This window comes from Dipodomys spectabilis, unplaced genomic scaffold (assembly GCF_019054845.1).
Source record: "Dipodomys spectabilis isolate Male_0828 unplaced genomic scaffold, ASM1905484v1 ptg000018l, whole genome shotgun sequence".
Classification (NCBI taxonomy): domain Eukaryota; kingdom Metazoa; phylum Chordata; class Mammalia; order Rodentia; family Heteromyidae; genus Dipodomys; species Dipodomys spectabilis.
The window spans coordinates 4,981,261-4,994,262 of record NW_024870695.1 but is presented as its reverse complement, the minus strand read 5'-3'; the positions used below and the strand labels follow the sequence as shown (position 1 = coordinate 4,994,262).

The 13,002-nt window shown below is 41.0% G+C and overlaps 1 protein-coding gene across 1 annotated transcript; it reads left to right on the top strand.

Moving 5' to 3' along the window:
* The first annotated feature begins 4,074 nt into the window (after window positions 1–4,074).
* On the top strand, window positions 4,075–12,293 carry LOC122103300 (nuclear receptor corepressor 1-like). Its single transcript, XM_042673844.1, has 4 exons — window positions 4,075–4,226; window positions 8,563–8,711; window positions 11,870–12,015; window positions 12,123–12,293. The coding sequence occupies exons 1-3, from the start codon at window positions 4,119–4,121 to the stop codon at window positions 11,904–11,906; spliced, it is 294 nt and encodes a 97-aa protein (XP_042529778.1). The 5' UTR covers window positions 4,075–4,118; the 3' UTR covers window positions 11,907–12,015; window positions 12,123–12,293.
* The last annotated feature ends 709 nt before the right edge of the window (window positions 12,294–13,002 follow it).

The following is a 13,002-nucleotide window of genomic DNA, read 5'->3' as shown; positions in this document are numbered from 1 at the left end:
AGCTAACTCTAGAGGAATTAGTGAATCTATCTTTTGTTCAGATTACTTATCTAATCAGTATTGTCTGCGTGACCTCACATTTGCTGACTTCCCATGCTTTGAGCTGACAGGCAGAGCTAGTCCTTGTCGATAACTTCTACAGCAGGAGTGAAAAAACGTGATATGCCTTTTTTTTTTTTTTTTTCAGTTGTAGGGATTGAATTCTGGGCCTGAGTGCTGTCCCTCAGCTCTTAAGCTCAAGGCTAGTGCTCTACCACTTGAGCCATAGTGCCACTTCCAGATTTCCCGTTGTTTATTGGAGATAAGAGTTTCATGGAATTTCCTGCCCGGGCTGGCTTTGAACCTCGATCCTCAGATCTCAACCTTTTGAATAGCTCGGATTACAGGCGTGAGCCACCAGCGCCCGGCTGTGATATGCCTATTATCTCGCCTATTACCTAGTAACACACAAAATTGAAGTTATTTTTCTGAGCCATACCACTTTTCTAAAATTCTTTTTATGTTGTTGGGATTTTTTATTGTATTTTTTTTATTGTAAAAATGCTGTACAGAGAGGTTACAGTTATATGAGAAAGGTAATGGGTACATTTCCTGTTGAGCATTGTTAAAAATTTTGTTTTTATAAACCTAATTGGGGCCAGGTGCTAGTGGCTCCGCCTGTAATCCTAGCTACTCAGGAGGCTGAGATCTGAGGATCATAGTTCAAAGCCTGCCCAGGCAGGAAAGTCTGTGAGACTCTTATCTCCAATAAACCATTAGCAAACTGGAAGTGGTGCTGTGGCTTAAGTGGTAGAGCACTGGCCTTGAGCTGAAGAGAGCAGGGACAGTGCCCAAGCCCAGAGTTCAAGCCCCACGATTGACAAAACGAAACTAAACCTAATTGGGTAAATAATTTGATTAAAATAGGAAATTGGGTCTAATTGGCATATTGAATTTTGTTTTCTTTTGATTTTGCTCTTTTATCCTAACTGTATATGAATTCTAAAATATGTATGGATAGAAAGGCTTTGTTATGGGAATTATACGTTTTTATAATGTAATTAAGATTTATATATATAGATTCTATACTTTATTTTTCATCGTATTTAGCATTCTCTATCCTATAAATAAAATATTGCTGTCTTAGTTACAGCACAAATTATTGCCACTTTAGAACAAAAATATACAATTATGTTTTAGAATGTGAATACTTGGTAGTGTTTTTTGTTATTGTTGTTTGCTTCTGTCAGCCACAGGGCTTGAACTCAGGGCTTAGGCACTGTCTATGATCCTTCAGCTGTTTTACTCAAGGTTAGTACTCTACTGTTTTGAGCCATAGCTCCACTTCCAGTTTCTTGGAAGTAAGAGTCTCATGGAATTTTCTGCTCTAGCTGGCTTTGAACTGAGATCCTCAGCTCTCAGCCTCCTGAGTAGCTAGGAGTAAAGGTGTCAGCTACCAGCACTCTGCAAGGTATCTGTTTTCATTTTGGTCAGTCTATAAATTAATATTTAAGTGTTATCTTGTACTGTTTTGTTTTTTGTTTTTGTTTTTGTTTTGGTTGGTCATGGGGCTTGAATTCTGGGCCTAGGCCTTGTCCCTGCACTCTTCAGCTCAAGGCGAGCACTCTACCTCTTAAGCCACAATGCCACCTCTGGTTTTCTAGTAGTTTATTGGAGATCAGAGTCTCATGGACTTTTCTGCCCGGGCTGGCTTTGAACCATGATTCTCAGATCTCAGCCTCCTGAGTAGGATTACAGGCACGAGCCACCGGCGCCCAGCTTCTTTTTTTTTGGGGGGGGGGGTCCGGTCGTGAGGCCTGAACTCTGGGCTTGGGCGCTGTCCCTCAGCTCTTCAGCTCAAGGCTAGCGCTCTACCACTTGAGCCACAGCGCCACTTCCAGCTTTTTTCTTTTTGCTTATGTGATGCTGAGGAATCGAACCCAGGGCCTCACACATGCAAGGCAAGCACTCTACCACTGAGCCACCTTCCCAGCCCAGTGCCCAGCTTCTTGTAGTGTTTTTAATGGGGCTTGACAAAGGGACTCTGATAGTCATGTAAAAGAGGAAATGTATTACATATAAAATGTGAAGATTTTGAAAGTAGAAGCAACAGAGGAGTAAAGAGAAACTTGCCCTACTGGATATAAATGCTATCATAATTTCAAAAACGACATAGCACAGGAAAAGACAAATTAGTTAAGAATTGTGGATAAGTCCCCTGGCACTGGTGGATCTTGTCTGTAATCCTAGCTACTCAGGAGGCTAAGATCTGAGGATCACAGTTCTAAGCCAGCTGTGGAAGTAAAGTCCAAGAGACTTTTATCTCCAATTAAGCACAAAAAAGTCAGAAGTGGAGCTGTGGCTTAAGTGGTAGAGCACTATCTTTGAACTAAAGAAGCTCAGGGACAGTGCCCAGACCCTGAGTTCAGTACTCAGGACCAGCACCCCTCCCAAAAAAATGAATGAATACCAGCTGTGTTCAGAAAAAGCCCAATGAGAATTTGAGTAACTGAGTTCCAGCCTGAGTACAAAACAACAACAGCAACAACAATAACAACAAAAACCCACCAAAAAACCAAACTGAATTAAACAACCAACAAACCCAAGTGCTATTAATTTTTTATTTTTATTTATTTTATTTTATATTATTTTGGTCCAGTCGTGGGGCCTGAACTCTGGGCCTGGGCACTGTCCCTCAGCTCTTCAGCTGAAGGCTAGTGCTCTACCACTTGAGTCACAGCGCCACCTCTGGCTTTTTTCTTTTTGTTTATGTGGTGCTGAGGAATAGAACCCAAGGCCTCATGCATGCAAGGCAAGCACTCTACCACTGAGCCACCTTCTCAGCCTCCGCTATTAATTTTTTATGTACTATTTCCCATAGAAATTTGTAGAGAGCTCTGGTAGGTATGGCTCCCTACTCATCTGTTTAATAGTTTAATTTAATAGTTTATCATAGTAGTTTCAGGTTTATTTTTTGTTTTTTGGCCAGTTGTGGGACTTGAACTCAGGGCCCAGGCACTGTCTCTGAGCTCTTTTGCTCAAGGCTAGCACTCTACCACCTTGTGTGACAGTGCCACTTCTGATTTTCTGGTGGTTAATTGGGGATGTGACTTGCTCAGACTTTCCTGCCCAGGCTGGCTTCAAACTGGATCCTCAGATCTTAGCCACCCCACCCCCTGTCCAAGTAATTAGGATTATAAGCAGGGACACCAGTGCTCTGCTAACTGTATCTCCACCCTCGCCTTTTTTTTTCCCTTGGTATTTTCTTTTTTGGCACTGGGATTAAATCCAGGATGTTGCACTTGCTAGGCAAGCCCTTTGGCAATGAGCTATATCCTGGCTAGAACGTAAATTTTTTTTTTTTTTTTTGTCGGTCATGGGGCCTTAACTCTGGGCCTGGGCACTGTCCCTCAGCTCTTCAGCTCAAGGCTAGTGCTCTACCACTTGAGCCATAAGCGCCACTTCCGGCTTTTTCTGCTTAAGTGGTACTGAGGAATCGAACCCAGGGCCTCATGCACGCAAGGCAAGCATTCTACCACTGAGCCAACTCCTGTCCAAGAGTGTAAATCTTTTTAAAATTTATTTTATTCACTCAGTACCTTGAGCTTGCTAGATGAGTCTTCTACCATTTTTTTTCCTCTTTAGGTTTTCAGACAAAGAGTTTTGGATTTTTTTTTCTTGGAGGCAGACCTTAGATCAGGATCTTCCTTTATATGGTCATTTACCTAATTGGGATTGCAGATGTTTGTCTCTATGTCTGGCTTATTGGTTGCAATGAGATTCTCACCGTTTTTGCCTGGTGTTCTTGAACCAAGATTCTCCTGACTTTGCCTCCTGAGTAGTTTTACTTTATGCATTATATTATTAGCCATATATTAAAGAACTTTTTTCTAAATGTAAAGGTTAAGACCCATTAGTTTACCAAATCTTAGTTACTTTTATTAAGCAAATAACGTAGAGAGGCTTTTACTAGTGATTGTAGTTTTATTTATGGATATAGTTATGTTACTAGAAGACCATTTGATTTTATTTTAGTTCTTACTAATTGTTTTTTCTTCATCCTATTTAGGTGGTTTCCTAGAAACAGGATTGGTTGTTGGACTTGATCTCACAGCCCAGTGAGGACTTCTTTACTGATAATGTCAAGTTCAGGATATCCTCCCAACCAAGGAGCATTCAGTACAGAACAAAGCCGTTATCCTCCCCATTCTGTTCAGTACACCTTTCCTAGTACCCGCCACCAGCAGGTAAGGAGCAAAATGCATACATGTTTTGTATTTTATCTTTCTATTTAATGTTCATTTGTCAGAAATCAAATGTACTTTTTTCTTTATGTACTTTTTTCTTCATTATGAAAGATTGGGAATCAAAGTTTGGAATAATTATCTTCTTTTTATTGTTTTTTTTGATAGATTTTAGAGATTGAGCATGTTTCTGTTGTTTTTTTTGGGGGGGGGGTGGGAGTACAGTAATTGATAGAAAAGAAGAAATTAAAGTTAAGCAGGGTGCTGGTAGCTCATGCCTATAATTCTAGTTACTCTGGAGGCTGCAATCCAGAGGACCAAGATTTGAAGACAGCCCTGTCAGGAAAGTCCCTGAGACTTTTATTTTCAATTATCTATCAGAAAGTTGAAGTGAAGTTTTGGCTCAAGTGGTAGAATGCTGGCCTTGAGCAAAAAAATCTAAGGGACAGAGCCCAAGCCTCAGTGTTGCTTAGAATTTCTAAGTTAAGACCTATATTTTGCATTCCATGTTCTGGTTGAGTTTTAAACTGGCCATATAACTTGGACTGAGTGATAGCTAGCAAAGGTAATTTTTTTTTCTTATCTTTTCTTTTTTTTTTTTTTTCCAGTACAGGGGCTTGAACTCAGGGACTGGGCACTGCCCTTGAGGTTCTTTTTTTTGCTCAAGGCTACCACTCTTCCATTTGAGCCACAGCACCACTTTTGCCTTTTTCTGTTTATGTAGTGCTGTGGGATCGAACCCAGGGCTTCATGCATGCTGGGCAAGCACTCTACCACTAAGCCACATTCCTAGTTCTCTTTACTATCTTAAAGAGATTTAATGTTAGTTTGGAAAACATAAATTCTTCTCCCCTTTCTCTTCCTCCCCTCCCTTTCCTCTCCTTTTTTGTGTTGTTAGACATTGGACAGAAAGCCTCAGGGATAGACAAAGCTCTACCATTGAGCCACAGCTTTGGTCCTGTTGTTTTTTTTTATGGTTTTTTTTTTTTTTTTTTTTTGGGTCCGGTCGTGGGACCTGAACTCTGGGCCTGGGCGCTGTCCCTCAGCTCTTCAGCTCAAGGCTAGCGCTCTACCACTTGAGCCACAGTGCCACTCCCAGCTTTTTTCTTTTTGCTTATGTGGTGCTGAGGAATTGAACCCAGGGCCTCATGCATGCAAGGCAAGCGCCCTACCACTGAGCCATCTTCCCAGCCCAGTCCTGTCTTTTTATTGTGTAGAATTTGTATAACATTGACAATTTGTGGTTTCTTTTGGTTAGTCATGGGCTTGAACTCTGGGCCTGGGTGCTGTCTCTCAGTTCTTCAGCTCAAGGCTAGGCTAACTCAACCACTTGAGCCTCAGCACCACTTCTGGTTATCTAGTGGTTTATTGGAGATAAGAGTCTTATGGAGCTGTGCACTGGTGGCTCATGCCTGTAATCCTAGCTACTCAGGAGGCTGAGGTCTGAGGATCATGGTTCAAAGCCAGCCTGGGCAGGGCAGGAAAATTTGGGGAAAAATTTAAATTATCTTAAAATTTTAAATAGTTGTAATTTTAAATAGATGTAATTCAGTTTCTGTGTTTTTCCCCCTTCGGTCAGCTGGGCACATTTTTTAAATTTTATTATTTATTTATTTAATTTATTTTGGGGGGGGCTGTGGGCCTGAACTCTGGGCCTAGTCACTGTCCCTCAGCTCTTCAGCTCAAGGCTAGTGCTCTACTACTTGAGCCACAGTGCCACTTCCAGCTTTTTCTGCTTATGTGGTGCTGAGGAATCGAACCTAGGGCCTCATGCATGCAAGGCAAGCACTCTACCACTGAGCCACCTTCCCAGCCTGGCTGGGTACATTTTGTTGCTTAAGATTTTAGATTTAACCAGGCACAGATGACTTACTCCTATATTCCTAGCTACTCATGAAGTTGCGATCTGAAGATGGTGGCTCAAAACCAGCTGAGGCAGGAAATTATCTCCAATTAACTACCAAAGAACTGGAAGTGGAGCTGTGGCTCAAATTATACAGCACTAGTCTTGAGCAAAAACACTCAGGGACAGTTCCCAAGACCCGCACCAAATAAAATAAAATATTTCAGTCGATTATAAATTGTCATGATATTCCCTTGGCCTTTCAATGTTTTTGCCAATCTGGTGTTTTCCTCAATGATAGTGTTTTTTTTTAATTTTTATTTATTTTTTATTGTGAAAATACTGTACAGAGGGGTTACAATTACATGGGCAAGATAATGAGTACATTTCTTATCAAGCATTGTAGCCTCCTCCTTTGTTTCCCCTTCCCATCCCTTCCCAGCCTCTCCCACCAGCCCCCCCAATCCTCCTCCCCCCCACTGATAGTGTTTTGTTCGTTTTTGTTTTGTTTTTGTTTTTTCTGTCGGTCATGGGGCTTGAACTCTGGGCTTGGGCGCTATCCCCCAGTTCTTCAACTCAGGATTAGCGCTGTACCACTTGAGCCACAGCGCCACTTAAGGTTTTCTAGTGGTTTATTAGAGATAAGAGTCTCACGGAGTTTCCTACCCTGGCTGGCTTTGAACCATGATGTTCAGATCTCAGCCTCCTGAGTAACTAAGATTACAGGCCTGAGCCACCAGCACCCGGCTTGTTTTGTTCTTTCTTAAATCATAGATTTGTATCATGGTAGATTTTTTAACGAACTAGCTTTGGTTTTATTTTCACATTGGTTTCTGTTTCACCGATTTTTGCTCTTTATTATTTGCTTGCTTTTATAACCATTTCTTTTGCCATCAGAACTGGAAGCTACACTGTATTGTTGCTTCTTTTATATTTTTTTCTGTTTTTTTTACTTTAATTTTTAAAATTGTTATTGTAAAGGTGATGTGCAGGTCTGAGCCACCGGTGCCGGTTGAAGGTCCTGATTTTTAAGCCCTGGTGCCATCACCAAAAAGAAAAGGAAAGACAAAAAACAAAAACAAGGGCTGGGAAGGTGGCTCAGCGGTAGAGCGCTTGCCTTGCATGCTCGAGGCCCTAGGTTCGATTCCTCAGCACCACATAAGCAAAAAGAAAAAAGCCGGAAGTGGCGCTGTGGCTCAAGTGGTAGAGCTCTAGCCTTGAGCTGAAGAGCTGAGGGACAGCGCCCAGGCCCAGAGTTCAGGCCCCACGACCGGACCCCCCCAAAAAAAAAAACCCAAACACCTTGGTAAGATGGGAAAACTATTATTCTTTTTTTTGGGGGGGAGGGGAGAGGTTTGGTCCAGTCGTGGGCCTGAACTCTGGGCCTGGGCACTGTCCTTCAGCTCAAGGCTAGCGCTCTACCACTTGAGCTACAGAATCACTTCCGGCTGTTTTTTTCTGCTTATGTGGTGCTGAGGAATCAAATCCAAGGCCTCATGCATGCAAGACAAGCGCTCTACTACTGAGCCACCTTCCTAGCCTGAAAACTATTATTCTTAACTAATATGTTGGTTCTCTGGACTCTATGTCTTCAGTTATAAATATGTATGGGTCTAGCTTTATGATTTCTATAACTCTGATAGCTTACCAATTTGTGTAAGCGCTGAATGCATGCTAAGATTTTATGTTGAACACATAGTAACAAATGAGATTTTACTTACTTGAGCAATATAGATTGGGACTAATAAGCTATTAGAGGGATGAATAAATAGACCTTGATCTTGAAATTTCACTTTGATTTTTTTCCAGTACTAGGTTTTTGAGCTCAAAGGTACATGCTTACTAAGCAGGTAGGTGTTCTCTACCTGATCTACATATCTAAATATCTCTCCCTCTTTTGTTTTGGTCCTGTTTATTTTTTTGAAATTGTGTCTAACTTTCTACTTTGGCATGCTTGTAGACCTAGGTCCATCTAATTTCAATTTTAGGTTTCTTGTCCTAGGTGGGATGATAGGGCATGCCACTGTGTCCAGTTATAGTTGAGAAAGGGTTCATGAACTTTCCCTCTGCGATGACCTCCAACTTTGATCCTCTTGATTTTTGGCATCTCAAGTATCTAGGATTTAGGCATGAACTATTGATGCTCAGGTTTAATAACAACAACAACAACAACAATAATTTAATCTTGTCAGTTTATTTGCTTATTTGTATTAACTCCTTTTATTCACCATCTTGAGACACTAACATATGTTTTTGTTTGTGATCAGAGAAAAAACATTTTGGAATGGACAGTCTGATTTTACTGTTTTGGCTTATTTTTCACTGTGATTAAAATGTTGGTTCTTTAGGTTTATTGGGGAGGAATTTACTGAGTAAAGAATTGAAATCATTATTACCATTTATTTCCATATTTAGTGTTCCTTAAGTAGTTGGTTTAATTTCATGATGCTACCTACTTTTTAGTTAATAGCTAATTTATGATTATTTTAATACCAGGAATTTGCAGTCCCTGACTATTGTTCTTCTCATCTTGAAGTTAGTCAGGCGTCACAGCTTTTGCAACAACAACAACAGCAGCAGCAGCAGCAGCAGCAGCTTCGAAGGCGACCTTCCTTGCTTTCAGAATTTCACCCAGGTTCTGACAGGTAATGGAATTTCTTTTATGTTCCCATCTAATGTTGTGTGACTATTTTAAATATTTTACTACTGAGCAATAGCTGTTCATAATGTTGTGTTTTGAACTCTTTATATTGGTTGATCTTTTGGAGTAGATATCACAGTAATTAATAATGCTGTTTTCTTCCTATTCCCTTTTCTTTCTGTTTATTTCCTTGTAACTCAACTGAGGGCCTTGCTCTTGTTAGGAAACAGCTTATCACTTGAGCTAAGCACTAGCTCAATAACAAGTTAGTATAACTTCTTTCCATAAGTGAGCATTAATGTTACAGAATGGAAAATTGGGAAGACTAAGGTTTGATTCCTAGTCAGCTTTGTGGCCTTGATCACTTAGTTTATGTGAACTGCCGCCATTGCTGCATGTTAGAACTCCATGGGGTGACCAAGTCTCATCACAAAACAATTAAATCAATCTTGAGTTAGGCTCAGACATTTGTCTAGTGTCCATAGTTTTTCTCATGATTCTTTTTTATGGCTGGGATTGCAAATCATTAATTTAGACTAGTTAGGCTTTAGTCTTCTAACCTGTAATAATGGAGATACTAATGATAAGATCTTTAAAAGGTAGTAAATATTCTGTCGGTGCCCAGTGGCTCCTGCCTATATTCCTAACTACTCAGGAGGCTAAGATCTGAAGATCGCAGTTCAAAGCCAGGCTGGGCAGAAAAGTCTCTGTAAGACACTTATTTCCAATTAACCACTCAAAAACCAGTAGTGGAGCTCAAAGTAGAGCTCAAAGCACTAGCCTTGAGATAAAAAGCTGAGGGACAGTGCCCAGACCCAGAGTTCAAGCCTCATGACTGACAAAAATTAAAAATAAAAAAAAATTATTTTAAGCCTAGCACCACCGGTGACTCACGCCTATAATCCTAGCTACTTGGGAGGCTGAGATCTGAGGATCAGGGTTCAAAGCCAGCCCGGGCAGGAAACTCCTTGATACTCTAATCTCTAATAAACCACTAGAAAACAGGAATTGGTGCTGAGGCTCAAGTGGTAGAGTGCTTGCCTTGAGCTCAAGAGCTGAGGGAAAGCACCCAGGCCCAGAGTTCAAGCCCCAAAACCAACCAAAAAAACATTATTTTAAACTTGTTTTACTCTTAAGATAGTTGGTTTTCACCCCTATAATCCTAACACTGGAGGCTGACAAGGCTGAGATCTGAAGATCATGGTCTAACCCTGGCAGGGGAAGTTTTTGAGACTCTGATCTGACTATTCACAATGGCCAAGTTGTGTAAACACCCCAGGTGTCCTACAGTAGGTAAATAGATTTTTTTAAAAATGTGGAATCTATACACAATGGAATTTTACACAGCCATGGATGATGGATTTAGAACAAATCATCTTAAGTGAGGTAAGCCAAGCTCAAAATGGCACATGTTTTCTCTTATATGCAGAAGCTGGCTCTAAAGTACTCTGGGACATGATAAACTATACTGTACTCTACACATTCATACACAGTGAGATCAAAGGAGGTTATTCTTAGGGGAGGAACACAAAGGTTCAATGCCAGTATGCTTCTGATCATATAAAATATATTTATGGAAATAAGCTCCAGGAAATAGAAACAAAAAAAGTTGCTAGGCTTTGAGACTCATTATCTACAATTAACCACCACAAAGCTAAAAGTGGAGTTGTGGCTCAACAAGTAACTTTGAGCAAAAAAACTCAGAGAAGCATCCCAGCAGACCCTTGGTTCAAGCTCCAGGACTGACACACACAAAAAGTTAATCAATAATTTGTTTTTAATTTTCCCTTTACTAGTAGAATATTGAATTTAGGTGCTTGGGTTTGCTAAGTAGGTACTTTACCATTTAAGCCATGCCTGCAACCCTTTTTGTAACTGTCCTGGGCACTGTCCCAGTGCTTTTGCTTAAGGCTAGAGACACAGCTCCATTTCCACCTTTTTGGTAGTTAATTGGAATTAAGAATCTCATGTACTTTCCTGCTTGGGCTGAGTAGCTAGGATTACATGTATGAGCTATCAGAACCTGGCTAATTCATCATTTGTTTGTGTGTGTTTGTGTGTCTGTGTCTGTGAGGGAAGAACAGCTAAAATTTATCCATTTACCTTGAACTCCATATATTGTACAGCTTTATTTATAATGCTAGTGTTGTATATGAGATCTTTGGAAATACAGCATAACCTGTATTTCTGCTACTTTGTATCACCTGACTACATATATTCTATTGTCTGTTTCTGTAAATTTGGTTTTTCTTTTCAGATTATATATATAAGGGATATTGTGTAACATTTGTGTTTCTCTGCTTTCCTTCATATTTCCTTTATATTTCTATATAATTCCTTTAATTTGTGGAGGGGAAGGGAAAAAAGAAATCGTTTAACTAGGGTTACAGGTAGACCCGTAGCAACAATGAGAAGTACAAGTTGTTATGTCGAAAAATGAACCTTACAACTTTGGTGGGACATGAGGGGAGGATCGGGTTGGGGGAGGAGGGGAGTATGGGAAGGGATAGGAAGGGGAAACGAAGAGGAGGCAATGATGCTTGATACGAAATGTACTTGTATCCTTTCCATGTAATTGTAACTACTCTGTACAGTTATCACAATAAAAAAAAAGATAGATTGCCTTTAATAAAACAGCTAAGAGAACAGCTACTGACACATGGGAGATTAAGTCCAAAGAGGATTGAATTGAAAGGCTCTACAGAGAATAAATGCTTCTGCCCAGAATGGTTGAGCAGTTGTTCATGTGCAGGGATTTCTGGCAGAGAGCATAAGTGGGGCTAGCAATCCTACCAATGCTACAGGCCAAGGTCTCCGTAGAAGCATTGTAGATGCCTTTGGGACAGACCTGGGGAGCTCCTGAAACCTCTGCCTGCATGCATGCAATTGTTTTCAAGCCCCAGGTTAGGATAGCTTTTGCTCATTGTGATTGTGAACCAAAGTATAGGGGTTTCTCTCAGTAAGATCAGAGATGTACATTGTGAGAGACATGCAAATAGGCATGAGTCATTGTCTGCTTCCTTTTTCCCCCAAGGAGCTTTTTTGGATTTCTGCATAGGAAATGCTCATCAGAAACTCCAAGTCAGGCAAGTTAAGGACTTAGTTCTGTGCCCAGAAAAGGGAAGTCAATATAGAATTAATATATCTCCTTGTCTCTTCTAGGAGGGCTTCTTCTCCTTATGGCAGCCAGTTTGGCTGAGGGATATGTACAGACCTCTCAATGCCACACGCAAGAAAAACATGGCCAACAAGCTACATGACAGGGACTCTTCTGACGAGGAAGAGATTTCCCATAAGAAGAGAAAAAGGTAAATGACTGGGGGCAATTCAATATTCCTAGCTAACAGGGGGAGACAAGGAAAAAAGTCTAGTTGCTTCCTTCAATACTGAAAGCCTGCTACTGTTCCTTTCACAGGGAGCCCAGTGACACCATCATAGAGATTCCACCATCACCACCACCAGCCTCATCACCTCCTCCTCCTCCACCTCCACCTGCTGAAACTGAGACTACTGGTGATCCTGGGTGTTGTGGTGCTGTGTGTGCCTCATAACTCTGAGACTTTTACACTTGGGCTCTCTGCATTGTTTATTCTATACCTAATTTCTAACATATGCTAATATTTTGATATACTGTTTCCTCAGATTAAATTGTATATAATTCACAACCATTTCCATGGGTGGTTTTACATATATGTGTGCAGATAACAGGGGCACAGGCAGGAGCGGCAGGACTGTGGCTAGGGCTGTGTCATGGCAGTCATGCTTGCAGAAGGTGTAGGTGGCTTCCAAAGAGGACATCCTGCCTGCATTCTCTCAGTGTAATTGGCTTCTGGGGAACAAGGGAATATATCCTCAGCATGTAGGTTTGGGGTTTACTTGTTTCTTTTTTGAAATCTCAAAATCTGCCTATTTTCTGGGAAGTTGAAATAGAAATCAAATATGGATAAAGAAATTATGTGAAAAGGCGAGTTAGAGATTTCTTCTGGAAGTTGATGTTTTTTTTTTCTTCGTTTTTTTTTGGGGGGGGGGTCTGGTGGTGGGGGCCTGAACTCTGGGCCTGGGCGCTGTCCCTCAGCTCTTCAGCTCAAGGCTAGCACTCTACCACATGAGCCACAGCGTCACTTCCGGCATTTTTCTTTTTGCTTATGTGGTGCTGAGGAATCGAACCCAGGGCCTCAGGCATGCAAGGCAAAAGTGCTCTACCACTGAGACACCTTCCCAGCGCCATCTTTTGGAAGTTCTAAAGATACTAAAAGTGGGATTAGAGGAGGCGAAAAAGGGGCCACATTCCTTAT

Excerpts from the sequence above, each read along its gene's own strand:
- LOC122103300 (XM_042673844.1), top strand. The coding sequence starts at position 4,119 with ATGTCAAGTTCAGGATATCCTCCCAACCAAGGAGCATTCAGTACAGAA. Across the intron at positions 4,227-8,562 it reads CTAGTACCCGCCACCAGCAG|GAATTTGCAGTCCCTGACTA; the intron begins GTAAGGAGCAAA and ends TTTTAATACCAG. Across the intron at positions 8,712-11,869 it reads TTTCACCCAGGTTCTGACAG|GAGGGCTTCTTCTCCTTATG; the intron begins GTAATGGAATTT and ends TGTCTCTTCTAG.